At 39.7% G+C, this 27319-nt stretch overlaps 9 protein-coding genes across 14 annotated transcripts in view; 4 read left to right on the top strand and 5 right to left on the bottom strand.

Annotated features, from left to right (window-relative positions):
• The first annotated feature begins 241 nt into the window (after window positions 1–241).
• On the top strand, window positions 242–1490 carry hspb6 (heat shock protein, alpha-crystallin-related, b6). The gene is made up of 4 exons (XM_049731368.2): window positions 242–413; window positions 499–664; window positions 910–1032; window positions 1106–1490. Exons 2-4 carry the CDS (start codon window positions 506–508, stop codon window positions 1268–1270), a joined length of 447 nt encoding a protein of 148 aa, XP_049587325.1. The 5' UTR covers window positions 242–413; window positions 499–505; the 3' UTR covers window positions 1271–1490.
• proser3 (proline and serine rich 3) lies at window positions 1417–5679 on the bottom strand. 2 transcript variants are annotated; one of them, XM_049731247.2, is made up of 13 exons: window positions 5321–5679; window positions 5107–5194; window positions 4786–5015; window positions 4335–4486; window positions 4170–4258; window positions 3939–4024; window positions 3725–3855; window positions 3410–3648; window positions 2614–3269; window positions 2383–2548; window positions 1835–1985; window positions 1637–1718; window positions 1417–1553 (listed from the first exon to the last, which is right to left on the bottom strand). In XM_049731247.2, exons 1-13 carry the CDS (start codon window positions 5329–5331, stop codon window positions 1481–1483), a joined length of 2154 nt encoding a protein of 717 aa, XP_049587204.1. In that variant the 5' UTR covers window positions 5332–5679; the 3' UTR covers window positions 1417–1480. The 2 variants fall into 2 exon arrangements, with proteins under 2 accessions (XP_049587204.1, XP_049587205.1); XM_049731248.2 differs by having other exon boundaries at window positions 3431–3648.
• Window positions 5680–5746: 67 nt separating this feature from the next.
• Window positions 5747–7828, top strand: lin37 (lin-37 DREAM MuvB core complex component). The gene is made up of 9 exons (XM_049731351.1): window positions 5747–6137; window positions 6255–6330; window positions 6399–6449; window positions 6525–6554; window positions 6626–6711; window positions 6827–6990; window positions 7070–7204; window positions 7429–7502; window positions 7595–7828. Exons 1-9 carry the CDS (start codon window positions 6104–6106, stop codon window positions 7680–7682), a joined length of 738 nt encoding a protein of 245 aa, XP_049587308.1. The 5' UTR covers window positions 5747–6103; the 3' UTR covers window positions 7683–7828.
• A 283-nt stretch (window positions 7829–8111) lies between these two features.
• Window positions 8112–9798, bottom strand: LOC125975584 (chymotrypsin-like protease CTRL-1). The gene is made up of 7 exons (XM_049731346.2): window positions 9690–9798; window positions 9471–9574; window positions 9322–9401; window positions 9005–9086; window positions 8738–8918; window positions 8525–8655; window positions 8112–8427 (listed from the first exon to the last, which is right to left on the bottom strand). Exons 1-7 carry the CDS (start codon window positions 9733–9735, stop codon window positions 8266–8268), a joined length of 786 nt encoding a protein of 261 aa, XP_049587303.1. The 5' UTR covers window positions 9736–9798; the 3' UTR covers window positions 8112–8265.
• A 445-nt stretch (window positions 9799–10243) lies between these two features.
• On the bottom strand, window positions 10244–14007 carry hsc70 (heat shock cognate 70). Its single transcript, XM_049731261.2, has 9 exons — window positions 13861–14007; window positions 12833–13038; window positions 12544–12749; window positions 12322–12474; window positions 11696–12251; window positions 11431–11633; window positions 11156–11354; window positions 10846–11078; window positions 10244–10749 (listed from the first exon to the last, which is right to left on the bottom strand). The coding sequence occupies exons 2-9, from the start codon at window positions 13035–13037 to the stop codon at window positions 10570–10572; spliced, it is 1935 nt and encodes a 644-aa protein (XP_049587218.1). The 5' UTR covers window position 13038; window positions 13861–14007; the 3' UTR covers window positions 10244–10569.
• Window positions 14008–14565: 558 nt separating this feature from the next.
• si:dkey-238d18.4 (TBC1 domain family member 15) lies at window positions 14566–18488 on the bottom strand. The gene is made up of 10 exons (XM_049731300.1): window positions 18296–18488; window positions 16810–16995; window positions 16628–16746; window positions 16463–16566; window positions 16170–16237; window positions 15951–16097; window positions 15793–15883; window positions 15537–15685; window positions 15244–15382; window positions 14566–15036 (listed from the first exon to the last, which is right to left on the bottom strand). The coding sequence occupies exons 1-10, from the start codon at window positions 18486–18488 to the stop codon at window positions 14868–14870; spliced, it is 1365 nt and encodes a 454-aa protein (XP_049587257.1). The 3' UTR covers window positions 14566–14867.
• A 1005-nt stretch (window positions 18489–19493) lies between these two features.
• On the top strand, window positions 19494–21530 carry LOC125975581 (myelin-associated glycoprotein). Its single transcript, XM_049731341.2, has 8 exons — window positions 19494–19725; window positions 19812–20183; window positions 20257–20283; window positions 20362–20403; window positions 20478–20589; window positions 20817–20891; window positions 20959–21040; window positions 21107–21530. Exons 1-8 carry the CDS (start codon window positions 19659–19661, stop codon window positions 21179–21181), a joined length of 852 nt encoding a protein of 283 aa, XP_049587298.1. The 5' UTR covers window positions 19494–19658; the 3' UTR covers window positions 21182–21530.
• Window positions 21531–21537: 7 nt separating this feature from the next.
• si:dkey-238d18.5 (myelin-associated glycoprotein) lies at window positions 21538–26360 on the bottom strand. Of its 5 annotated transcripts, none has more exons than XM_049731269.2 (9): window positions 26242–26360; window positions 25808–26170; window positions 25118–25402; window positions 24314–24565; window positions 22724–22993; window positions 22557–22647; window positions 22007–22096; window positions 21841–21910; window positions 21538–21771 (listed from the first exon to the last, which is right to left on the bottom strand). In XM_049731269.2, the coding sequence occupies exons 1-9, from the start codon at window positions 26288–26290 to the stop codon at window positions 21727–21729; spliced, it is 1515 nt and encodes a 504-aa protein (XP_049587226.1). In that variant the 5' UTR covers window positions 26291–26360; the 3' UTR covers window positions 21538–21726. The 5 variants fall into 5 exon arrangements, with proteins under 5 accessions (XP_049587226.1, XP_049587227.1, XP_049587223.1 ...); XM_049731270.2 differs by having other exon boundaries at window positions 21850–21910; XM_049731266.2 differs by having other exon boundaries at window positions 21841–22096.
• The window catches only part of si:dkey-79d12.4 (uncharacterized), a 15387-nt gene continuing 11510 nt past the window's right edge, over window positions 23443–27319 (top strand). Inside the window, exon 1 of the mRNA XM_049731228.2 lies at window positions 23443–23531. The gene's annotated coding sequence lies outside the window, so the exon portion shown is untranslated. The remainder of the gene's footprint in view (window positions 23532–27319) is intronic.

Below are 27319 nucleotides of genomic sequence, written 5' to 3'. Positions count from 1 at the left end.
TCACTGTCTCTCTAGCTTATTGGTCCACCACCGCTTTTGAACTTATTTTTAGATAAACCCACCCGTGAAAACCGACATTTAATGCACGTTCGGTCTAATGACTTAATGGTAGTTAGTTCATGACAACAGTGCAATTAACCCCCCCCCCCCCCAAACAGTTGGATACAATCTAGAATGATCCCACTAAGAAGCCTATGACAGCTGCGTTTCAGTCCCAAAACAAACTGGCCGGCTAACGGGATCCCAAGGGTACACATGCTGAGGACATAACAGAAGCAAGGTGTCCCTATGAATTCCCAACTCATTATGCAACGCCAGTATATAACTCGGCAGCCCGGAGTCACACAGCCACTCAAAATCCCACGGAGCGCAAGGAAAACTTGATACTCCAACTAACTCCACTGAAGAGAAAGGTAGGTTGTGGCCACCAGACAACTTGGGTTCTGATTTTCTTCTGCCATAACTGTCTTTTTAATTTTTGCATTTTTGTCTCCGCAGATTTGACATGGATTTTATTCTACCACCCACACTCCCAGTTAGTGGCATCCAATGGGAGAAAGTTTTACCTCCACTTTTTCCTCCTGTCAACGGGACTTCCGGAAAATATAGCTGGACACCCCGACTGCTAATTCCGGAGATGGATACGAGTACCAGTGCTTCAGAGGTGAATCTGTTTACTTACTTAATTTGGTTTAACATAGTTGGACAGGATAATCCATCTAATTTTGTGTAGGCTTTAAAGATAATCACTTTAAGTGGAGAGTAAATCTCAAAATTACAAGTGTAGAAATCAATATTTCAACACTTGTGCTATAAAAAGGAATTGATTGTATCAACTGGATAAATTATTTTATATAAACGATTATTATTTCATTGGATTCATTCAAATCTTGCAAATGATGTTGGCAGGCAACCTTTGACGATAGCGGATTTACAATTCAAGTGGATGTCCGACATTTTAACCCCAAGGATCTCCTGGTCAAAGTGATTGGAGAATTTGTAGAGGTTCAAGGAAAGCATGAAGAAAAAAAGGTTGGTGATGTGTAACAATATGATAAAGAATGAAAAGTATCACTGAGATTATTCTCTTACGCTGTTCTTTTAGAAAGATAGCCCGGGGATGACAACACGACAGTTTAACCGTCGCTATCGAATTCCAAAGGGAGTGGACACCATGGCTTTGGAATCGGCAGTTTCCCCAGATGGTGTTCTTATTATATCTGCACCCATGCTGCAAACAGAGATGTCCACGTCTCAGCCGTTCTCATAAAGACCGTCATTTCTTATCCTTCAAAAATGCCCTAATCTTTGAGATTTGTAAATAATAGTATTGCACATATAATATTTCAAGAATGCACACTTTGTAAATATTGGGTCCACAATTAAAAAAAGCCATTTCCATTTTAAGCAACCATGTTGTTATAATGAGAATTTTATTGTATTGTATTTCTTCCATATAAATGTCAATAAATTAAAAATGTCACAAGTTACCGCAGCAAGTTGAGGTATCTTCTTGCTTATCCAGGAATTTGTGCAACATTAAGTCCACTTGACTGGAAGGAATAGAACAGATATTGAAAAGTAAGAGAAATGATCTTAAGTTAGGCATTTTCAGATGATGAAATATATATTTTACCCGATTTGCTCCTTTACGCATTTTCTCTGCGTGCGAAGGACTCGTAGTAAAGGGTCATCTTTAAATTCTTTCTCATCAGAATCTGACATTAAGTGTATATTTAGGAATGTGGAGGAGTGACAGCTGTACATGTGTCAGAATATAGCGCTCGCAATTAAGAGTGAGCGTAAAGTGCCCAGTGTCGCCGCCTTGGCTCACCTTCAGCCTCTTGCAGCAGCTGGGACATGACCTCCAGTGAGGTGTGTGCGTTGCAAGGAGGAAGTGAGGATTGTGGAGGAGCAGGAGGAGATGAGACAGCTGCATCTTGTGGCAAAGAATCCTCCGGTGGGAACAGGCGCTCTGAAACGACCTGCCAGATACCATTCAAATATATTCCTGGTTAAGTCAAATGCAACACAATGGTATATTATAGTTATCGCGATCAAGATGATTCGAATTTCGGTGGTGTGTGTTCATTTGTTGGCACGACCCTTCACTCATCATAATATGGATACAGAAAATAAAGTCCACAATATTCAGACTCCTGCAAGCTAACACACTAAAATAAAGTTCATAGATTCTGTTTAGCCAGGCTAGCGCAGTTAGCGCAGTTCAACTGTTTACTACGTGCTTGAACTGACAATCTCAAATTTCACAACAGGAATCAGTAAGCTTTATATCTTTCTAATAAAATCATTGTTTGATTTAATATTAATTGGCTAATGCTAATATCAGTCAATATATGTGTGCTAATCAGAACTGCTAACCTGTCCTAAGGCACGATGGACAGGAGATGGTGGCGCACGACTGCCTGTGTCTTTTCGGCTCTCCTGTTGTTGTGGATCTGCCCGTGTCTTGCTCTTTTTTGGTAGCTTCTGATGTGTGGAGCTTGCGGCGCTAGGCCCATTAGCATGCTCACTACATTCGGTACACCTGCAGGAAATTCAAATGCAATTCAAACATAGAAGAGAACCTTCAACATCATCTTTGTGTTCTACCTTGTTGATTTCTTTGACTTTTTGACAGTCCTCCCAGTCTTCTCACTCTCTACCACCTGCTTTACTTGGGCATTTTCCGTTTTAGCCGTCTCATTCGTCATTCTGGGGTTCTCATGATGACCTCCTCTTCCAGGTCTAGACTGACTCCCTTCTTCCATGTGTCTAGAAGGACTGCTATCTTTCTTAGGTTTTAAAGAATCACCCACTTCTGTAAATCTGGAAGGAGAGCCTCCTTCTAAAGGTCTTGATGGACTGCTACTTACTCTGGGAACAGAATGATGAGCTCCATCTGTATGTCTAAAGGGACAACCTATATCTGTATGTCTTGAAGGATTAGGAGGTGGTGAGGGAACGTGTCTATGAGGAGGCTCATCCATGTAACTAACTTCAGAGACTTTAGTGTCTTTCCTTGAGGTCTTTTCCGATTTATGTGGATTTCCTTGGAGCGTGTTAGCATGTGGTGTGGGACAGGGAAGTATATCACAAAGATGATGCATGTGCGCAGGAACATGCGCAAGAGACTGTGGTTGGGAGAAGACTGTATCTGAGACGGCACTGGTAAGGGGGGCGGAAGTTGAGGGGTGATGTCCATGGCCTTCTTTGGGATCAGGAAAAGCTCCGTGGGAGGGGTCAGGGTAATAAACACTTGGCTGTTGCTGTGGGTGACAAAAACAAACGCAAAGTGACTTTTAAAATACATTTACATCAGATCTAGTACAACCAGTATAAAATTTTGTCGACTGACACAACCTTCCCATTTAACAAAGTTTGTGTATGTTGCAATTGTGACTCCTACCGTGTAAGAGTGTTTATTTACTGGGGAATAGTGGAGAGTGGGGCCCGGACTGTTAAACGTGGGGGTACAAAGTCTGGAGTTTTGCTGGGACAGACATCGCTCACTGGCCTGCTCCATTTTTCTTCTCAAACGCCACTGGGAGAGAACGTCCTCTTTTGGGCATGTAAGGGGTTCCCGTAATGAAGTGTCAGTGTATCTCTGGAGGGGCACCGCTAAAGTTGAGTCCGACCTAGCCATTGCTGCAAAGACCACAATACACAAAGACAAGTTGACACTAAATAAATAGAATTTGACAAACAACTTGTGCCTTACTACCTGTAGATTTTATTGAAGCGTTAATGACAGCTTTTTGCACCGCCTCGTTTATATTGATCGGAGAAGAACCATCTGAACATCCCAGGCCCGCTGAACTGACAGCAATTGATCCACTGCTGACAATACTCTCACTGTTGGAAAACACAAAATGCCCATCCAAGATAAGGAATGAATTGATGCAATATAACTGTTAGGAATTAGCTGCTCTGCAAACCCTATCTGTAGAAGTCTGCTGGCTCGTTCTTGAAGTTGAAAAATCTCTGTGTCCTCAAAGACACTCTGAGATGTGTCTGACGGGATCTTGCATTAAAAAGGAAAGACAAGGAAGAGACATTTTTGAAATAACATCACAATGTTTACTGACTGGTTATAGCTTGCAGCGAACAAAAGATTAAATTCATCATTTCAAAAAGTTACGTTGTTGTTCGTCCCTCAGTGAACTTACGTATGCATTCGTGTTGTCGTCTCCTTTCCATGGTAAATAATTTGAGTCATCAAGTGGATGTCTTGCTGGACTGTGGTCATCTTTAGGATCTGGCAGGAAAAAAAAAAAAAAGTTGATCATTTGACATTTAGGAAATATTCGATCAAAAATGCTTACTAAATGTACCTCTGTGTGTAGGTTTAGTTGGTGTGGAAGTAGGAGGTGAATCTGAGGAAGACATCCACCACATAGGCACCCTCTCGTCTTCAAATTCAGAAGACTCCAACTGGCGCTCCTCTCGACTCAGCGGCTGTCCATAGCGAAAACGATCAATGTACCTGTGATAGCATATAATTTGACATAATTATGCTATATCTTCATATTTTACACTGCAATATTGCAATATTTGTTAAAGAAATTGGCGGGCAGATTGGCTGACCACAAACTTGCTGGCATCTTGCAATAGAAAAAAAAACATGGGCAGGAATAACATTTTTATCTTGTGGCAGAAGGGAGGAATACGTCTTTATTCCATGACCGTCTGCCAAAAACTGTGGCTAGAGACAATTCATCAAAGCAACAAAAAGAAAATACACAAGTAACATGATTTTGTTTGGCTTTTAAATCTTAATCATACTTTGACACGACTGAATCCTGGTGAACTTCTGGCTGGGAGGAAAGAGTGGATTTTGGAACTCTTGAAGACAGTGAAGGTCTTTCCATGTCAGATAAGGTAGGAGAATAATCGCAGTCAATAGAAGGTCCAGAATGTGCCAAGAAAGATGTTCCGTATTTGTCAGTCTCATTTTTGTCACTTGTGTGTGATTTTGGATGTTCTTGCTGGTGTGACCGTACAGGAATCAAACTCTACAAAGAAGAAGGTATGGTTTTAAAAGGTAACTAAATAAGTGTTTTAACATCAAATATGTTAATACAATTAGTTTAGTGTTAATTATACCTGTTTGTTCCTTTTGTTTGACAAATCCTTGGTGTGAGATCCTGGCTTCCCCATGGGTTCCAATGCATTATGCTTTGTCACAGAATTTCTATTTTTTTTAAAATCATAGTTGTTGGACAAATGCTATTTTGCTTCCTGATTACTGCCAAGGAGCCCATGAGCAAGGCACCAACACACACAATTACTAGTTTTGGACATAAAACGGTGATCTTACCTGGATTTCATGAAAGCTGATGTTGTCAAGTAAATCCAGACAACAAATACGCACAGAGAAGAACGTTTAAGAGTAGATTAAGATTATTTAAGAATATCACACTCGTGATCCTAAATCACAATGAATGGTTTTATAGTACTTTCAAACAGATTACGCAAAAGTGCGCAAAAAACGATTTCCATTACTTCAAATGTTTCCAGACCACAAACTAATCTTCGAGTTGTACTCTTTAGAAAATAATTTTACCCATTAGGTCTAATTTTAAACTAAAATGGCATTGTTGTTATCTTTTGGTCAACGAGCGAAAGAGAAGAACCTGTGGTTGTTGTTTTATTCACTTCAAGACGATAAACCAATCCGCGCGGGGCTTGTAATGACAAACATAAGAATTGACCAATCACCGTTAAGGTTTTTGATTTCAAAACACCAATCGGCAAATAGAAAAAAGACAGAGCGCGGAAGAGGAAAGTCTGTTTGTAGGCTAAGCTATAATGCTAACCTTATCTTCTATTATGGACGCTACACGTTCACATTCTAAATATGACTAGTAATTTAATTCACAACTAAACTTAATTTACGGAATTGGGGAGAGGTTTTTGCCTTATTAATTTCTGTGGTGATAGCTTCGAGTTAATATGAGCAAACCACAGTTGTCGATGGAGGCTAATGTGAAGACTTGCTAACTGTTTGAAAACTAAAACAACATAAACTCTCCTCGATCTGAGAGACAACTTCATAATCCCGTGTTCAATATTTAAAGGTCGGTGCTGCCATCAGCATACAATGCATCACGTCAAGATCAAAATCGAAAGGCCAGGTAAGTTGTATGTTTTTTTTTAATGTTACACTAAATTACCCCGAACTGTGTATTGTAAGTCACGTCTGCATGTTTTAGGTGGATTTGTATCAAATAAATAATACATTCTTTCTGTAGATGCGGAGGGGGCCGCAGCACGCAACAGACTGGATTCTATTTTAAAGGGTCTGGTGGAGAAGAGTGAAAATGAAAGGTTAGTATTTGATTTTAAATTGACTGATTAACTGACCATCATAATTATTGCAACTGTATTTTGAGCAGGGAGCAAAACGAGAGTGAAGCTGGGAAAATGTCAGTTGACTCTATGAACAAGTAGGTACAACGTAATCAATTCATTTTGTCAGTATCGATGTCAGCTCTTTAATTATAATTTACTCTGTTTCATAGGGATTTGTCACCATTGTCTACTGGAAAACGGTAAGTAGCTTTAAATTTGAGCAGAAAACACTGCATGGAAAATGATAACATATGACTATTTTGATTTCTAGGCCATCTGCAAGATTTCCACAGCATCGTCGCAAAAAACGAAAAGAGTTGGACGAAAGCATAACAGAGAGCAATACCCACAGACAAAGTAACTCCTTAAAAATTAAATGTCAAACTAATATTTGCCTTCAGTGTTCTGTTGGACTGTATTGTGGTTGCTAATTATCTTGTCTTAAATTGTTCTCACTCTATCTGTTTTCTAGATGCTTACATTATTAAGTTATTTGACCGAAGTGTGGATCTGGCTCAGTTCAATGCCAGCACTCCCCTCTATCCTATTTGTCGTGCATGGATGAGAAATAACCCATCCGTCCGAGAGCCCGGTGAAGGATCTCCAAGATCTCCACAAGTCATGTTAGAGGAAGAGGTAAGGGCCACTTAAATAACTTGATTGAAAATCAGCGGTAGGTTAAAATAAAAAAACTCAAATGAATTTCCATTTGCAGGTCACAGACATGATCAATGGCAAAGAGCAAATTGTATACAGACTACCTCCTCCGACTGCATCTCCCATCAGCCCTTCTGGTGAACCCGTCAACCTCAGAATCCCACCAACTGAAAAGCCCACAGTCACCACCAAGGTTCTCTACATAATCTTGTTAATTACATCCGTCGGGTTTTTGGAATGTATTAGTCAAATAAAAAATTAATGCTCATGTTAACTGACGCTCTCAAATATGAAAAACATAAATGCATATTTTGTGAACATAAATAACATTGGGATATGTTCATTACATAAAAAATAATTTATATAACTTGAGGCCTGGCAGGACTAGCGCACTAATATTGTTTTCTTCCTTTGCAGTTAACAGATTCTCTGCCTGCATCAGCTTCCTTCATAGGTGACCACATGGAGCGATGGAAAAAGATCAGACAAAAGTATGCGGTTCACAAAGTTTTTCTTGTCACAGATAGTTTTTAACATGATCAAACTTTGATGCTAAATATATATATATTTTTTTTTCCCCCAGATGGAAGGAATGTTCAAACAAGAATCAATTGCGCTACAGCGAGAGCATTAAAATCCTGAAGGAAATGAAAGACTTCTATGATCACTAACTGACAACTCAACAAGGACTGTTTGTTGGCTCAAAAATTCAACACTGCCCCCTCTCCCAAGCTTTTGTTTTACCATACAATTTTTTTTTTTATGTCAAAATCAAACATTTATGGCAAGAGTAAAGGATACAGGATCTCTACTTTAATACTTCTGGAGTGTAATTTATTGTCACTGTGACTGTCATACTCATTTACAGATAGGATAATATCCAAAATAACATTTACACCCATGCTGGTGAGATTGATAAATGTGAGGGTCTCTAAATAAACAATTTGATTACAGACCTAACGTTAAATCAAAACAGCACAAATTGAGGGGTTCTTCTTGATTCCTCCAAATGTCAAATGCAATTGAGTAGAAATATTCTGTATAACCCACATAAAGCTTTGTATGTTACTTCACAAAAAGACAGGAAATCAAGACCCATGTGAAAGTTGAACTTTTTAATTTGTGCACAAATTAGATGGACAGAAAAATCCTGCTCGTATTTCAGTTTTATCAAAATAGTAGATCACAGGTGACCACTAGAATGACAAGCGGACGGGTTTATATGGGCGGAAATTTTCAGAAATGGTTTGCAACTTAATTGGAGGCGATGGTCCTGTCAATCCAGCTGCGCAGGTAGGACACGCGGGCGTACACGGCAGGGGTACGCACGTTACAGTTGGAGGTGCCCCAGGACACGATACCTACAAGGGTCCAAGCTCCACCGCTCTGGCACACCAGGGGACCACCAGAATCACCCTAAGAAAAACACAAATTTAGTGTTCCCAAAAAATAGGTTGGTTCACTTTGGTCCATTATCTACAGCGCTGTGTTGTTGTTGTTGTTGTGTTTTTACCTGGCAGGAGGAAACTCCAGAAGCACCAGCACAGACCATAGCGTCGGTGATTCTATTGTAACCCCAGTACTGCTTGCACTGAGTCGGGGTGAGCATGGGCAAGGAAGTCTGCTGCAGGTAACGAGGGCTTGCTGTGAACACAAAACATAACGGCACGCTTTTCATCTCGTCTTCAACAGCGCCGAACTTATTTGACGTGTGTTTGCGACTAACAGGTTTGGCCGGTCCTGCCCCATCCAGTGGTGACACATTTGGTTCCGGAGGGGACGTTGGTGCTGGAGCTGGCCAGGCATACAGGAGCTACAGTCCTGGTTATCTGAACTGGGGAGGACAGCTTCAGAAGGGTGATGTCATTGTCGAAGTTCTGGGAGTTGTAATAGGGATGCGAGATAGCCTGTGCGGAAACGACAAAGTCAGCATCTTTGTAGCACGAGGACTTAAGTTAATTGTACATTTACATAATATGTCAGCGCCACTTACCCTGGAGATGGTCTTGACTTGAAGTTGCTCTTGGTTGGATTGACGATCATGCTCACCCAGGATCACACGGTGGCTTCTGGGACTGCACAGATTTTATAATTCTAGATATAATCCCCATTATCTTTATTATTAAAAATGCGTATGTGCAAATCAAACTGGCATCTAAGTGTAAAATTAAATCAAGACGAGTCACAATCAGAAGTAGAAAAAGAAACTCTTAAAAGTGCCCTTTAGTTGTTTTTTTTGTTTTTTTGTCTTACTGCAATGACAAAGTAACTGTAGTTGATGCTATAATAACCAATTGGGGAAGTACTTACGACACACGGCAATGAGCTGCGGTAACCACCCAGTTCTGGTTAATCAGAGAGCCGCCGCAGAAATGGAATCCCCTGCCATCCTAGGAAAGCGCGATTGTATACATTTAGCTTTTCCATCTTTGTGACAATAGCATGATTAGTGAGGTTACCTGAAGTGAAACCTGCCAAGGCCAGGACCCAGGCACAGCATTCTCTCCGTTTACAATCTTGTTGTAGCCGCTGACTTGGGGAGTGATTGAGGGCCTCCCACATCCTAACAACCAATCATTAACATATACACAACGACATTACAAAATCTAAAAAAAAAATCTAGGTTTTGTAAATGTGCACAACCAGTGTCCCGTAACTCATGAGTGCATGTGACTCACCCAGTGCCGAAGCAACAAGTGCAAAACAAGTGATGAACAACAACATGGCTTTGTCCGGGCTGTGAATCACGTCCGTGAGTTTCTGACGTGTTGCACACTTGCTTTTATAAGAGCATGTCCTACGCTGACCATGAGCTTCAGGTGTGATAAGTCTGGGAACTGAACAACTGCAGATAAGCACTTGGAATGAAATCAAAAGTGTCAACAAATTTGATTGGTATTTCACATAAACAGCATTGAAAAAAAATCTATCAATTTTCTATGCCACTTTTCTGATTCAGATTTATGTGATGCCTACGTGTGAGCTGTGGTATACAATTATGGATAGCACCTCTGTAGTCATGTTTGCTTGTGCAGGTGTTGTGCCTGGTTAGTGTGTTGGTTTCCACAAGGAAAAACAAATCGTGATCTGGAAAATTTGGATGTTTATTTAAGCTCCATACAGTGTAGCTAGATAAGTGTAGTATTTTGTATTTTATTTTTATTTTGTAGTATTTTCACCATTTGTATTTTGTATGAGTGTGATGCTTTAGATATAAGAAAAAAGAAGCACAGACATTGCCATCTCAATCTTTATTTAAGTATTATTAATTAGGACAGGAAATATTTGTTGACTTGTTTTATGTCAATCAAAATTTAGACATTTTAGCTTGGATTTACCTGATACGTGACTGAATATAACTCTGAATTTTAGCTTGAAAAATATACGTTATATTCGTAAAGCATTCCATTTTTTTTTTTTGCTAAAAAGAAAAAAAAATGCACAATTTGAAAGTATTATTTTCTTTTGACATTTTTTTTTATTTGGTGAGTGTTCAGAGAAAAGCCTTAAGACTATAATGTCAGAATATGAAAATTCAGGACTTCAAAAGCAGGTTATTTAGTCAACCTCCTCAATAGTTGGGCCAGAGGAGCTTCCTTCAGCTCCACCAGGGAAGCCACCAGGCATCCCACCAGGCATTCCTCCTGGCATGCCTCCTTGGTAAAGCTTGGACATGACGGGGTTGCAAACTTTCTCTAGTTCCTTCTGCTGGTGCTCATATTCATCTTTCTCTGCCGTCTAAAGAACAAAAGTCAAAATGAGAGAAAACATTGAGTAGCTTGTTCGTAAGGGAAGAGCAAGATGGATTTTTGGACTTTTCTGATTCATCTTTACCTGGTTCCTGTCCAGCCAGGAAATGACCTCGTTGCATTTGTCGATGATAGCCTTTTTGTCATCTGGGCTGATCTTGTCCTGGAGCTTCTCATCTTCCACAGTGTTCTTCAAGTTGAAGGCCAGAGACTCGAGGGCGTTCTTAGCTGTGACTTTTTCCCTCTGGGCCTCATCTTCACTCTTGAACTGCTCGGCCTCCTGCACCATTCGTTCGATGTCTTCCTTGCTCAGTCGCCCTATGGCGACACGAAACCTCGATAAGTTTGACACATGATGTACTTTTAGGTCTCAGGCTAAAGAGGAGTCAATGCACCTTTGTCATTGGTGATGGTGATCTTGTTCTCTTTTCCAGTGCTTTTATCAACGGCAGACACATTAAGAATGCCATTGGCATCGATGTCAAAGGTCACCTCAATCTGGGGGACCCCCCTGGGAGCAGGCGGAATACCTGTAAGCTCGAACTTACCCAAGATGTTATTATCCTTGGTCATGGCTCGCTCACCTTCAAAAACCTAAAATAAAATGCCGATTGTTAATTTGGTGACATCCCAGAAGATCGGTAAATTTGAAACATGGGGATGGCGCTACCTGAATGAGCACGCCAGGTTGGTTGTCAGAATAAGTGGTAAAGGTCTGTGTTTGCTTTGTGGGAATGGTGGTGTTCCTTTTGATAAGCACAGTCATTACTCCTCCAGCGGTCTCAATTCCCAGGGACAGGGGAGTGACATCCAGCAGGAGCAGGTCCTGTACGTTCTCAGACTTATCACCGGCCAAGATGGCGGCCTGCACAGCTGGAGAGAGTTTGCATATTCAACACGTTTCAAAAAAATATATTCGTAGTAGAGGTGTTTACCAGCTCCATAGGCCACCGCTTCATCGGGGTTGATGCTCTTATTGAGTTCCCGGCCGTTGAAGAAGTCCTGCAGAAGCTTTTGGATCTTGGGGATACGAGTGGAGCCACCCACCAGGACAATGTCGTGGATCTGGGACTTGTCCATCTTTGCATCCCTGAGGGCCTTCTCCACGGGCTCTAGGGTTCCACGGAACAGGTCAGCGTTGAGTTCCTCAAAACGGGCTCTGGTGATGGAAGTGTAGAAGTCGGTTCCTTCGTAGAGTGAGTCGATCTCAATGCTGGCCTGGGTGCTGCTGGAGAGGGTACGCTTGGCACGCTCGCAGGCGGTGCGTAGGCGACGCACGGCACGTTTGTTGGCGTTGATTTCCTTTTTGAACTTGCGTTTGAACTCGCCAATGAAGTGATTCACCATTCTATTGTCAAAGTCTTCACCGCCCAAGTGAGTGTCACCCGCGGTGGACTTGACCTCAAAGATGCCATCCTCAATGGTAAGAATGGACACATCAAAAGTGCCTCCTCCAAGGTCAAAGATAAGAACATTGCGCTCGCTTCCAACCTGAAATATAAATTGATCATCAAAATTGGCTGAACTGGGTGTTCGGATTTGTGTGGATTTACTGGTTTACCTTTTTGTCCAAGCCATAGGCAATGGCCGCCGCTGTAGGTTCATTGATAATACGAAGCACATTAAGCCCTGAAATGGCTCCAGCATCTTTGGTGGCTTGACGCTGGGAGTCATTGAAGTACGCAGGAACGGTGATGACTGCATTGGTCACAGACTAGAAGAAAAAAAAAAATCATAGAAAGATTGGTATTTTTAAGCCATCTTCCGGTAAATGCGTTCCTACCTTGCCAAGATAGGCTTCAGAGATTTCCTTCATCTTGGTGAGGACCATTGAGGAAATCTCCTCAGGGTAGAAAGTCTTGACCTCACCCTTGTACTCGACCTCCACCTTGGGTTTGGTTGACTCATTCACAACCTTAAAGGGCCAGTGCTTCATATCAGCCTGGACCACGGTGTCGTCAAACTTACGGCCGATCAAACGCTTCGCATCTGCAGACAAACCGAGTGAAGACACCAATCAATTCTTCTCAATTGATGAGAATGTTAAATCAATACCACTGGGTGGTCTTTACCAAACACCGTGTTAGATGGATTCATGGCCACTTGGTTCTTAGCCGCATCTCCAATCAGTCTCTCGGTGTCTGTAAAGGCCACATAACTGGGTGTGGTCCTGTTTCCTTGGTCATTGGCAATGATTTCCACTTTGCCATGTTGGAAGATGCCCACACAGGAATATGTGGTGCCAAGGTCAATTCCTACTGCTGGTCCTTTAGACATCCTGAATAAAGCAAAGCAAGATGCAGATAAGTATTTCTAGTTCTGAATATGAATTTTGCTTTTTTTAATATAATTTTGCTCATTGACACCAATTTTTGACCGATTTTGGGACTACTGACTTTTCCTTCCCTGCTTGCCACTCCTCCTTCATATACGACATAACACTATCAGATGTCTAAATGTCTTGCTGTTACTAAATTAAGATCTACATAGAAATGAATGAATGGTCTGGGTAAAAAAAAAAAAAAAAATTTAAAATCCAACATTGATGGCAAAGATCATTTACAAGGCTCAAGTAGAAGGCCATAAAATGCGCATTTTAAGCTGAATTTATTAAAATATTTAATGTTATTATATTCTGTACATGCTCGCTTTATGGGCCATGCTTTTAGCAACTTAATGAAGCTGATAATATTTTTTTATTTGCAAAATTTGTCCTAAGAGTGTGTTCTATTGAATTTTCACTTATCCTGTTGTGTAACACCCAAAAAAAAATGCTGACACTGCCTAATTGCTTTTCCATCCACAAATTTCCATATGTATCATCACAAAAATAATTGATTATGAACTATTGTATTTGACATAATCATCTTATAGCTGATTAAGTGGACTAACCTACATAGACCTAAACTGCCTGTTATTGATTATTTTCCAGCCAGCAGTCAATAGTCCATGCAAGCATGATGGAAGTTTATAAAAGAAAAACAACCCAAAAAAAAAAAAAAAAGCTTTCACACGTGGCATTTAAGCTTTTCAATGCAGCAATGAAGCGAGACAAACTATGAAGCCAGGCTGGATGCAGCACAGCTACAAATGGTGTTACCTTGTTGTTTCAGCTGTAACTGAGATTATTTTGTGCTAGCGACCCCTGACTTCCTCTCCAGCGCTCCTTTCCGCGACCCGGCAGGCAGACTAAGAGTGCATGTGCTCACCCAGTGTATATAGAGCTCTATGCTGGGGGAGCCCTACGGGGTGTCAGGTGACTTCCCACAGAAAGTTCTAGAACCTTCTGACTTGCCTAAATGGTCTAGCACAAAACTATTGGGACAGCTGACCTTTTGCTGCTATGACAGCTTCTATTTTGGGAAGACTTTCTCCACGATTCTCTCTGGTCTTACAATATCTGTTCTAGTTCTTTCTAAATGTTCTTGAACTCATGCTGGAACAGAAAATGACTTTCATCAAACTGTTCCCACACATTTAGAATTCAGAAATGGTTTGAAAAGATTAATTAAGATTGCAAGGGAGATTGATCTTGCCTACTGTACTGTATTCCTGGGAATTGCCACTAAATTAATATAAGTATTAATTATATATTATTTATATAATTATATAAAATATTTAGTTAAATATAAGGAAATGTTGCTTTTTTTTAAATATCAGTAACATTTTATTTTTCAAAATTAACAAAAGCTACCTAATTATTTAATTGTTGAACGTGTACATAAGCATGTTTTTGATGGAAATAACAAACTCTAAGAACTGGTGTTAATTGTACATTGTTAATTTACAAAAAAAAAAATGCAACTACATTGTTCCAGTCTTTTATTTATACTTGTATTAAAAAGATGAAAGACAACAAAATTATTTGGTATGTGAACATTAACAAAAGTTGATTTTTTTTTTCTTTCACTCACTGCCCATTCTTTCAGTCACTGTCCAAAACGTGGATATACACACTTGTTACATAAGTCATTTTAAATATAACCACAGTATGTTACTACCACCACCTGTTATCTGTCACCTCAGTAGCTAAATATTGCATTAACCCTTTAAACATGTTTTGGACCCTTGTTCCAAAAAAAGTGAGAAGGACTAACATAGTCAGTCTTATCTTAAAACAAATAAACTGCGAAGCTGATATAAAAAGTCTTCTTCTTTGCTTTTGTGTGCTCTACAGCGGCAGTTCATGCAGTCCCAAGCGCAACGTTTGCAGTAGTTGAAGAAATGTTGCTCCGCTTTCTTCAGTGTGCTGTTCAAGTCCAGGGTTCCCTGAAGGCTGCACAAAGGTCAAAGGGTACATTATATTTCATTACAAAGGACATTTTTAGCTGATAATTAGATCTACGATGTATTAGAAACACGTATATGTGGATGGAGTTCTTCATCACTAAAATTTAAAACCTCTACAATAAATATTTTGTTAAATGTGTCAATCAAAACTAAACCAATAGGCACAATTTGTCTAGTGAGTGTAAATGCAAACCTGCTGGTGAACTGGATCAGCTGGACTTCATCTTGACATTGCAGCAGAGTGTCTCTGTGGTCCAAAAGGATGGCTGCGCAGATGAACAGCTCAAACGTAAAGTCTGTGTTGACGGCCTGCAGCTCTGGATCACACTCATCTACAGACAAGGCAAAAAAAAAAGGGGAGAGGGAGGGCTGCGCCGCTGTGGGAGTGCTCACGGCCGACTTCATTTATGGCCAATCAAATATTTCATTAGCTTTATATACAAGATTCAAGGTACCTATCTATAAAAATAGAGCCCAAGCTCTTACCTGTACAATATTTTTGGGCTACCCTTTCCTGGTAACGGGCTCGGTCTACTTGCTGGGTGATGAGCTCCAGGTGATCACAGCTCAGGATCTCGAACAAGCGTAATGCATCGCTGTATTCAAATTCTCTCTGGAAGCCTAGCAGCAGCCATCTTGTGTGCCCCCCGACATGCACACACACACACACAGATAAATAATTGCGTATTTGGCTGTGGCTCATAATAAGGGTTACAAGTGAACATATAAATTTAAATATTACCTGTGACAGAAAGTGAAGCTCTCCATGCTGTCTGTGACCAAGTGGACGTGAAGTTGAGGGTCCAATTCCTTTAACAGGGCCGCCTCCAACTCTAAATGACATTTAGTCAATATTTAACTTCTGTTTCCTAACATGAAACCTGTAACAGGCAACCCCACCTATTTTTCTGCGCAGGCCATCTTCTCGAAAATCCTTGGCGAATTTCTCCATGTAGCATGAAAAACTCCAGAAACTGTCAACCTCGCAGTCCATGACCTCCAGGAATCGGCTGCAGAGGTCGTTCATTCCTTGGGCGTAACTCACCTCTGCATGAGAAAAAGTTGTAATTGGAGGTGAGCCCGTGCTAAAGAACATGAAGTAAGTTCTTTATTTTTTACCTGGATGGAAAGCAGCATAGGTGATTAGGATGTCTCTCAGCACCAGCAGATTCCCCAAACCTTCACCTCTAAAAACACACAAAAAAAGTTATACAATTCCCAAAGTATAGAAGAATAACTACTTATCCAAGCAAATAAAAAATTCAAAATACAAAAAAAAAAAAGTGCTGTTGTAGAGCTAACTCATTCACTCCCTTTTACAATTTTACGTCAAATGTCCATTTCAACTGGGCTTGCAGTGAATGAGTTAATCTAACTCCCAAATTTAAAAAAAATAAAAATCAGATCCATACTGGTAGTAGCTCAGGTCTCTATTGGTTCTTGGGACATCTTTGTTAATAATCCGAATGGCTTCCTGAAGCTCTTCCTGGTCAAACGAAACGCGCTCAAACAATATCTGAAAAAGAAAAAAAAATTTTATTTCAAGACTAAATATCACTTGTGCTCATCAAACAAACCTGTGCCTGAAGCTCCAAAAACGTCACCCTGTCTCGAACCTCGTCGTTCAAGTCATCAACCTGTTGCTGAACCACTGCTTGCCTCTGGTTAAAATATCCAACCGCCGCCACCAGCTCAGCTGTCAATCACATTCGATAGACAATTACAATCAACACTTCCTCCTTTTTTTTCGGGTGATTACCATCAGTGCCGTTGAGGTGAATCTGTACAGCAGAGGGGAGGAAGTTCTGCCACTTTGTCTTCATAACCTGGTAACGCACGGCCAGCTGCTCCTGGAGCAGAGGACGCTCTAAAGCAGTCGAACCGCACGGGTACATCCCGAACAGGAAGCGCCACGCCAGGCCACGCTCACTCGGAGATACGCCTCCTAGAAATGGAATTAAAATTGTCCCCGTGGTTAATGCTGAACATGGATTAAAATTTTCGTGGGAATTATATAAATATATCCAACTTTAAATACATTTTAAAAAATATCCCAAAAATTCCACAGGTCACAGGAATCAATGATGTAGGACATAAGGGCAGATGTAGTGAACTTTGCTCTGCTGCTGGAGGATTTGAGACGCTCTGTTACGCAATTTTTTCCACTCCTGATCTTTTAATCTTTTTCTTTGAATTCCTACATCCATGTTTCTTATTGTTCCAACACATACAGGAATATATTTTATATTCCCTCTTGCCATGATGATGGCTTACTTAAAGTATATTCACGTTACGTCAGCTCTAAAATATGAATTTAACTGCAGCTTCATTTGTTAGCTTCACACACTTCACTGAAGATCTTTGTTCAAGCCTCATGTGATTATTCTTTTTTTTTTTTTTCAAAGGCTTGCCTTCTTTTCAAATTCCATTTGACTTTCATAGCAATGCTTGCTTGAGGGGCTGTTTGAGTGTGCACTTGCATGTTTGATGATTTCCTGGACAATGAGGGCAAAGCATCACTTGACTGCCTCTAGCAAAAAGCACTTCAACCTCTGTGCATGAGACCATAAGCAACTCTCTGTTTTGGTATCCACAAGGCTTGTTATTCTTTTTTTTTAGCTAGTTTTTTTCTCAATTATTTATTTATCTATTATTAAGGGTCATAGACTTATTCAAATTCATTCAGCGGCACTAATAAAAATATTACAATTAAATTTATTGAAAGTTGCTTTGTTTATTGGAGGTGATGATGTGAAAATTATTACTTTTATTGTTTTAATTACGACTGGTCACAGGTATGCTTAGAAAAAGGAAATTAACAGATGTATTACATTATTATTTATGTTTTAAGATCTACAAGTTCTTTGTTTATGGATTGTTTGAATTATTATTAGGGGTCGCAACATATTGAAAACTTCTAACAATGGAATTAACAGGTGCAAATTTATGTATAGTGTTATTTTTAGGCCAATTTGGTCCATTTTGGGGAGGATAACTTTGAAAGTTCTAACTCAATAACTATAATTATTATTATTATTTTAAGTTTTTCAGAATCATGGGCATATTAAATTAAAATAGACTAATGGAAGTTGCAGCTGTAAATAAATATTTTATGGGATAATTAGATCACTTGCATAATCACTACAAAGTTAAAGGCATGCGTATTGATGCAATTGTTTAAATTCTGTGAGAATTTTGCAAAACAACAATGGCTAAATATTCATGACCAAATCAAGCATTGATACCGTTTTTGAAAATGTGCATTCTCAGTCGAGACTCGTCCACCCTCCCCTCGGCGTCCATGACACCGGGCAAGGTGAGCCGTGCGGCGGCAAGATCGGGCGAGCTGACCCCGGCCAGCCTCCTCCGGGAGCGGATGCGCGGCTCCTGGCGTCCGGCTTGGCTGTTTTCCTCCTCCGCTGAAGTCACAAGCTCCATCTGGGTGGTCTTCGCACACTGTCAGCCCACCGCTGAACCGCGCTGGAACGGAACCTGTCATCCATCATCAACTGCAAGTGTCCCGGATTTCATTCTTGGTTCTTTTGGGGAACTCTTGTGCAGATTTGCACTTTCTATCACACGCGTCATGAGACTGAAATTGTACTGATTGAGTCAAGACTCAAAGTTCACTTTGGATTTGTCAATACCGCTCTCCACCTAGTGGTGAATGAAGCAAATAGCACATCTCTCTCTCTTTCTTTCTCTCTCTCTCTCTCCCTCCCTCCCCCTTCTCTTTTTCTTTTTCTTTCTCTTTCTCGTTCTCTTTCGCTTTCTCTCTCTCTCTCTCTCTCTCTCTCTCTCTCTCTCTCTCTCTCTCTCTCTCTCTCTCTCTCTCTCTCTCTCTGTGTTCTAGTAGGCTTTTTTTTCCCAAGCACATTTTCATTGAGATTTTGTGTCTTTTTTATTGAGTCTTTTTGGTTGTTGATTGATTGGGATTTGTTGATTAAACAGAAAAATCAGTTCTTGCATTGATAACTGGAAAAGTGTGGGTGTTGAATCTTTTTCCCAGACAGGATGTTGTAAGAGTGAAACTAACCCTAACCACTCAATGGTCTCTCACGATTGACTCATCTGTGATATAAAGCAAATATTTTGGTCTCACTAAGTGACCGTCTTTTTTTTCTAAGTTATAATCCATCCATCTTCTATATTTCAGTTTATTTAAATCGACTAATAATGGAACATTTTCTAAATATATGTTAGATTAATTAATTAATTCGTACCACAAGCGAGAGTTGAGTGGACATTTCAAGTTTTCAAAATTTTTGCTATTTGATTAAAAAAAAACTGCAAATTATTTACCCTATATGCTTCCTTGCACAACAGAGGGCTATATTAAAATAGATTTTTCATTTCACATCAACAGAAACAAACTTGTTGCTTTACACTACTGTAGTGAACACTCACCAACTTCCTTTTTCTAAATCACTACTGCAAAGCAACAGGAAACACACCCAAATATTTCACATCAGGATTCACCAGCATTGACCTCTCCTCTCAAGTTTTAACACGCAGTTCAATGAGGTGTCTTCTTGTCTTCGGGTTTCGCTTGTTTAAAAGCGGACACATGTAGCGGACAAGTTTGGAATCGGATTTGGGACGTCTACCATGGATTATCTGCAACCTTTGATTGAGTTTACGGTCATCGTTCTTTTCCTAGCTGCGCATTCAAAAGGTGAGTAGCATCATGGTGTTTCGCATGGGGTTTTACAGAATAAATGTGTATTTATTTTATTTTTTATTAATTTATTTTTCCTCCAGGTGAAACATGGGGTTTGCAAGTCAACCGAACCGTCACTGCAGTGATGGGCCAAAGTGTGACCATCCCATGTACGTTCAGTTACCCACCGTATCAGCACACAAGAAACATACGGCTTTTCTGGAAACTGACGGAGAAAAGCACATTTAATACCTACGACAGGGATCGCTACGCATTCATTTATCACCCCAATAGCACATTTGTGGTGGAGAGGTACCAAGGAAAGACCAGCTTGTTAGGAAAGAAAAGCGACAAGAGTTGCACACTCAGGATTCAAAAGTTAATGGAAAGCCCACTGGTTATTTTCTTGAGGATCATTGCCAAGAACGACAGCTATAGTTTTTATAAACAACGTGTCCTGATAGTTGCGTCAGGTAAGCATCATGCCAAAATATTGTTGTTGTTGTTTTAAATAGAAAGTAATTGTTGTATAACTATTTTGGCCAGATGCTGCATCGGTCACTCTTAATCCAGGTATGAATCGACTTTGACGTCAACTACTGATGCCGGAATTAAATCATATCATGATATTAGGTGTCTCTTTTTTTGCAGGAATTATTTCCATAACTTCAGCCTTCCCAGACGGTCAACAATGTATGCGAATTCCATTTGAAATCCCAAATGAATATTGTTGACATTGTTGACGATGATGTTTTTATTTTTGACAGCTCTAATTAACAGAGATAAGTGGCAAACCATCTACGTCTACATCTTTGTACCGCTTGTGGCAGTCGGGATCATTCTCGCTGCTGGATTTCTTGTTTGGAAAAAGCACAAAAGGTGAGTTTCAATCTTGTGCACTTTGTTATTTTACAGCCGCATTCAAAAATGGAATCAATTATTTCCCCCTTAAAACTCTACACACAACACCCCATAATCATCATGTGAAATCGGGACCGATTTTCCGATCATTATTCCCTGACTAACTAATGGACAAACGATCGCTCGCTCTATCGATTTATTTATCCAATATGTCTGTCTGTCGTTCCATCACTTGCTTTTCCCAGGTCACAATCGTTTCTGAGGGCAGGCTCTGGACATTATGCAAACTTCAGTAGAGCATCTCCAAACCCACCAACGAGGTATGTAAAACCACAATTGCATTATTCGTGTGTGTTTTGGTCTCTTTAAATGTGTTCTAATTTCTAGAAAAGAAAATCGCAACATACAAGACAATAAAAATCTTCCAGACGGGAATGTTGTGGAGGAACCGGTTTATGTTAATGTGCAGGTTAGAATACAGCCGCACGTAATTCATTTTCCTGACTCGAGTTGACTTTGTCTAATGTCGTTGCAGCGAGCGGCATGTCAGATGGACGAACGAGGAGGGGATCACAGCATATATGAAAATGTGGCTTATATGACTAAATAACACAATCGAGTCATCCTTTTTGGCCACAAAAATGAAAATGGATAGCTGTGAGATTAATATATGACTCAAGACAATTTTTTTTTTTTCTCTGTAAAAAGTGGTAAGTCTATGGCCAATGGAAACGTGGGCGATAACAATTCAGGGAATTATCGTCTTTATCTTGCACAATATGTGTTTGTCAACTCACTTCCTGTGTTGTGAGCGCTTATGAAACTTCTGCTCTGCGCATTTCAAGAGATTGAAATTGGAAACGGCATCCAGTGGAGATGCATGTACTTTTCTTACCACCAGGAAATTTCTAGCAAGCTTCCCTCCCACCCTTTTCCAATAAAGCAAAACACTGTGATGACGTCAGGTATGATAAATCAACATTGAGACATTTATTTGACAATATTTTCAGCTCAAATACTCCTTTGCATGATTGTGCAAGGTGCAACAATTCTAAGTTTATTCCAAAATATGACATAAAAACATAAAACTGTAAATTTCAAACAGGACTTTGTAGAAACTCACAACAACACAAATAGAGAACCTGCAGGTCCTCTTTACACATTGCCGTAAACTGGATCACAGTTTATAGTCCACTCGGCCTGTGAGAAAAATAAGTTTCACTCAAAGACAACATAAAATGAAACAACTCCCAGGAAATATTCACAAACCTCACTCACGTTGCCATAGATATGTTCGTCGTACATGCTGCCTTGAGCTTGGGTAGCCTTGATGTTTTTCCTTGGAGGAGGACATGAATTCAGAAGATGATACATTTTATTGCACGTGGAAAGTTTCCAATATGAAAAAATGAAATGAGAAGAATGAAAATTGAACCTTGCTGCTACGACATTTTCAAGGGCCTCTCCAGGTTTACGGTGATGCTCTGAGCCAGACGCGACTCTTGAGCTACCCCTGCTGGCAGAACTGTTGAAATGTTAAATTTCAGTGAAAACTTAAGGTACTGTAGGTTGGTTCAAAGTCAAGTCAAAGTCAAAGTCAAGTCAAAGTCAGCTTTATTGTCAATTTCTCCACATGCCACTCCCCAGTAAAATTATTATTATTTTTTAAACTGCACTTTCTGATTTTGTCCACTAGAGAACGCACCGATGACCACTTGGCACTGATAAGATGTGAAATTAGATTTAATTCCTAATATTCAATAAAATGAATAGTTGTCAGCTGCTTAATTTAAATGATTGTTAAAATAGAAAATCAATAAAGGTGACTATTTTCTGAAACTACTTATGGTTAATCGCATGCAAAAAATGGGAAAATATTTAATTGTTGCTGATATCGTGCATGATGATTTGAAATCCTATTTTTTTGTCAGAACTTTTGGAATGGGCTATTTTGAAAGTTGCACTGTAGTCTTGCGGTTACTTACCATTTTTTTATCAGCACTACTAAGAGAATCAGAATCACCAGCATCACAGCAGCTCCAGCTGCAAGAATAATATAAACATACAGCATCTTGCCTATATTAAAACAAAATAGGGTGGGAAAAGTCACAATTCACGTCATCCAAACTGGAAATTCAATCAAGTATAACACCTTCCACATTTTGAGCAGGTAAAGTGATGGCGGCGCTGGCACTGCCCAGCGTGTTCTTCGCCACGCAGTAGACCAAGTCAGAAGATGGAAGAAATGCTCGCAGAGTACCGATGGTAATGGAATCATGCCAGTCTATGTCAGGTCTTGAAAGGATTGTGTTATTCAGGAAGAACTCGACATTGCTTGGGGGTCTGGACTCTGCAATGCACACACACTTTACCATCTCCCCCTCCAAGGAGCAGGATGAGACGCTTTTAATCTCAGGTGGATCTATGAACAAAACAGAAGGGGGCGGGGGCATATTTTAGCACCTTGATTGCCTAATTAAAATGGTAGGCTAATTGATTGATTATATATTTTTATAAAAACGTTCTTTAATTTTAACTTGAAATCTGAGGGAGACACCTTATAAGCCCTTCAGGGTTGCTAGTCTTACTTGCGCATGTTTTTATTTTCTTTAAAAAAAAAAATTCATATGACATTTGTGTTATTTTATGTGTGCTAAATATATATATATTTTTTTAAATGTGTGGGGCCCATGGTGGTTTCTGGAACATTTGAATGGACATTCATACTCACCCGCCATGTTAATTATTTTTTTGAATTAATTTGTTTTTGAACACGTTATATGCAAATCTGAACACTTTATATGCAAATAGTATCGTATCGTATCAGTGGCTAGTATTGGGAATTTCAATAAGGCACCTGGGACAACTACGGGGGGTCCTCTGTTCCCGGAAGTAGTTGACGGTGAGCGGGAGTTTCGCTGGTTCTCGACTGAAACGGCTGCTGTTGTGCTGCGTTTCAGGTGAGTAACGCTGTTGAAATGATGATATACTGCTGGTAGTCGGAGCTAATTATTGTTTGAGAATATGATACATACGGTTATTGTTGTACAATGTATAATTTTGTGTGTAACATGGACAGTGTATGATGTTTATAACGGGTCCTCTGTACCCGGAAGTAGTAGACGGTGAGCGGGAGTTTCGCCGGGTCTTGACCGTAACTGCCGCTGTTGTGGTGTGTGTTTTAGTAAATTTATTATCTTGACAACAAACCCCGCATGCGTGGAGTGACCATGTGTGCAACATATTGAAACACTTACATTGTATTCATTGTAGTTTACAGACTAGGCCTGTGGAATAATTGAAACTGCAACTGACGATGAGTCACGTAGAAGAGGAAGCGCTGCGTCTTGTACTTCCAGGGTTAGCCGAGTTGTTCAGAAGTAAATTCAATCATTTGAAGTGACGCGGATGGTTCTATTAATTTGTTAGTATGTTATTTATGCTATAGTTATTTGAATAACTCTTAATATGTTAGGTCAGGCACGTTCTCAGTTCCTCGTTTATGTAATGTTAGCATACCGTACCTTTCAGCCTGTTGTTGGCGATTCATGTCTGTTCTTGGTGTTGGATTTAGTCAAATAAATTTCCCCCAAAAATGCAACTTGTACGCCGGTGCGACTTATATACGTCTTTTTCTTCTTTATCATGCATTTTATGGTTGGTACAACTTCTACTCCCGAGCGACTTATAGTCCAGAAAATACTGTAATAACCTTTACTGAATGTCAGTAAAATTTACTTACACGTCACATTAAGCTGCACAGGTGATGATTTTGCGTTCCCCATGGCGTTGATAGCCGTGCAGTACAGGCCCCCTGTGTGTCTGGAGATATTTGCTAGGATGAAGACTTTGCCCTTGTGCAGCTCGACACCATCTTGGCTATGCCACTCGTAGCTGCTGGCGGGAGGGTTGGCATCACAGTTGCACTCAAAACGTGCTGCCTCACCCTCCTTTATATTTGCAGAGTAGTAGACGTCTACATTCACAGGGGCGTCTGGAGAGGAACACACACTGGCAGTGAAATTAAGGAAATAGAGTAAAGTATTTATGACTACAGTGCTTTTTTTGTGGCGTTTATGGAAAAACTCACCTAATTGCAGACTGGTTGCGTGAAAATGGCAGGATACAACCATTCACACTTATAGTTGGGAATTACAAGTAACTCATAACATGGACATGCACAATATGGCACAGCACATTTCTTTTTTTTCTACCAGGTCCTGAGAATGCCTCATGAAAACATGAGAGCTTCACATATGTGTGCAGTCTTTGAATATACAACCATACATATTGTATGCTCTTGATTTTCTGCTCTTGTGAAGGCCATATCTTTGTCTATAAGGGAATATTTTGAAATTTGATTTAAAGGCTTTTGGAATGGAATTGCATGTTGTTATATTGGATTTCTTTCTATAAGTGTGTTAAATTGTGCTATTAAGAGGTGGATTAAGTCCACACTGAAGACCCGGGTACCAAATGCACTGTCCGCCACAGGTTACGTTACAGTCGGTACTCACTTTTTAATCTACTAGCAACATCTACTTACATTTCACATTTATGATTCTGGATGCCTCCAGTTGTTGCCCTCCCCGGAACGTGGCACGGCACTGCAAATGTGTGTTATTAGCATCGGCAAGATTTAAGGTCAGCGTGGACGTAGCTTCCCATTGGCCGTTCTTCAAGGGTCGTGTCTGATAAAGTTGACGTCCGAAGTGACTCCAGAGGATGATAGGAGGAGAGGGGGGGCATGAGTGAGTGACAGAACAGGAAGCAATCACGTATAGGTGAGTCTTGTCTTCCGTCACATTTAATTCGACAGGACTTGGTGTATCTGTGAATACAGAAAAATGTTTTGTTGTTATAATGAGTTGTTATTAAATGAATGCATAGAATGTGCCAGTGGTACAGTATTTTTTTTTTTTAATATACTCATGCCTAAGTTGAAATAGAAATTCAAATTGTCCATTATCTGTTTTTCAACTAACTCAAAAATGGAAAAGCACTTCTAATTTTTTGGGGAACAATAAATATTTATTATTGTTATTATTATTAATTTATTTTTATTATTATTTTTTATTCTATTATTTCTGTTTTGTTTTGGGAAAACCAAATGACACATGGATTCCAAATTGTAGGCTATCACTAAAAAAGCTAAATGGTAACAAGAACTGTCAATGTATTTGCAGTATTGCTCATAATTTCAATCTTACACTCAGTTCCACTTCAAATAACTTACGTATCATTTGTATGGAGGCAGTCTTGTCTCGGTAAGAGAAATTATTAACGTCTTTCATTTCAATCCTGAAATGAAAAGGCCCTTGGTCGCTTTCTTGAAGCGGGTCGATCTTCAGCGAGCAGTTCTTCTGTCTGACATCTCCCACCAACTCGGTTCGACCTTGATACAGGTTCTTTATCTTTGACCCCTCGGGGTGATAGATGACGTCATTTCCTGGATCCAACCAAATCCCAGTAAACTCATTAATGGCCTTGTGTGGATTGGGATAGTCAAATGAGCAGGGAATCACCACACAAGATCCAAGAAGTCCTTTCACTGAAGATGGCATCTCAATGGTCCAGGATGATGCCTTAACACATATGACTGCAACAGAATGGAACATGTAAATCCTCTCTATCAAGGGCAAATATTGAAATCAAGAGTCGAAGCCATACCTTGAGAGAAAAAGAAGAGAAATAATAGAAAAGTATTTACAGTGCTCATTGTGTCCTCTTGCAATGTGACAAGCAAACAAATTCTCAGATGTTTTGAGGCAGTGGCACAACAAGTACAACCTCCCCCAGTGTGACAGGATGACACATCCAACCACATGCAAAAGAAAAAAAACAAAAACAACACACTATGCTGCAGTTTTCCCTTTCGTTTTACTCAACTTTTTATTTTGTCATTTAATTAAAAAGAAAAAGTCATAGGTTAGTTATAGTAGCCAAAATCCTCCAAATTGTTCTTGATTTATAAAACTAACTTAAAGTAAGATACACCTCATTGTCATCACTTGTGTTTTATTCATTGTGATTACCTCCACAAATTAAAAAAATATATAGATTATTCTTTTTTAAATACTTGAGTAAACTCCGCCAGTATCGTTTCCACCTTTGCAAATGGAACATTTCTATTTTTGCTGCCTTAACTTCCCTATGTTTTTATTTTTGCTTTGTGGATAATATTAATCATTTCATGAAACCACCATCATTCTTAGTTAAGCTTCTTTCGTTTCAGTCTTTTCAAAAGGGGAATTGCGGCATGTTCTCTTCAAGAAGTTCACTTGCTTCCTCTCACAAGCCCCCAAAAAATTAATTGAAGACAAAATTATCCATTGGTGTATTTTTTTTCCCCTATAGGTGCCCTGCTACAAAATTTGATTTTGTCTTTTTATCCTGCCGACAATAAGGAACAAAACAAGTGTAAAGATTAAAATTAAAATTCATTCATCTGAATTTGCATCATATATAAATAATAAAACATAAGTATTTTAAAAGTTATATAGTATTATAAATGTGCAGCCCAATGCATGAAAATTATAGAAAAAAAAAAACCAACAACAGCCAAAGGCAAAACAAGAGAAACATTATAGTTACCAGAATATATTTTAAAATAAAATGAATCCTCAACGAGCAGTACCGGAAGTCAGAGGTGTGATCATGACAGGATTTCCTCTTCTCACACGATGAACAAACCAACGGGAAGGCCTTTCTGCTTCAAAGCAAGTGCTGCAGCAAAAACTCATAACAA

This window comes from Syngnathus scovelli, chromosome 9 (assembly GCF_024217435.2).
Source record: "Syngnathus scovelli strain Florida chromosome 9, RoL_Ssco_1.2, whole genome shotgun sequence".
Lineage (NCBI taxonomy): Eukaryota > Metazoa > Chordata > Actinopteri > Syngnathiformes > Syngnathidae > Syngnathus > Syngnathus scovelli.
The sequence above is the reverse complement of the archived record's forward strand: the minus strand, read 5'-3'. Positions and strand labels throughout refer to the sequence as shown.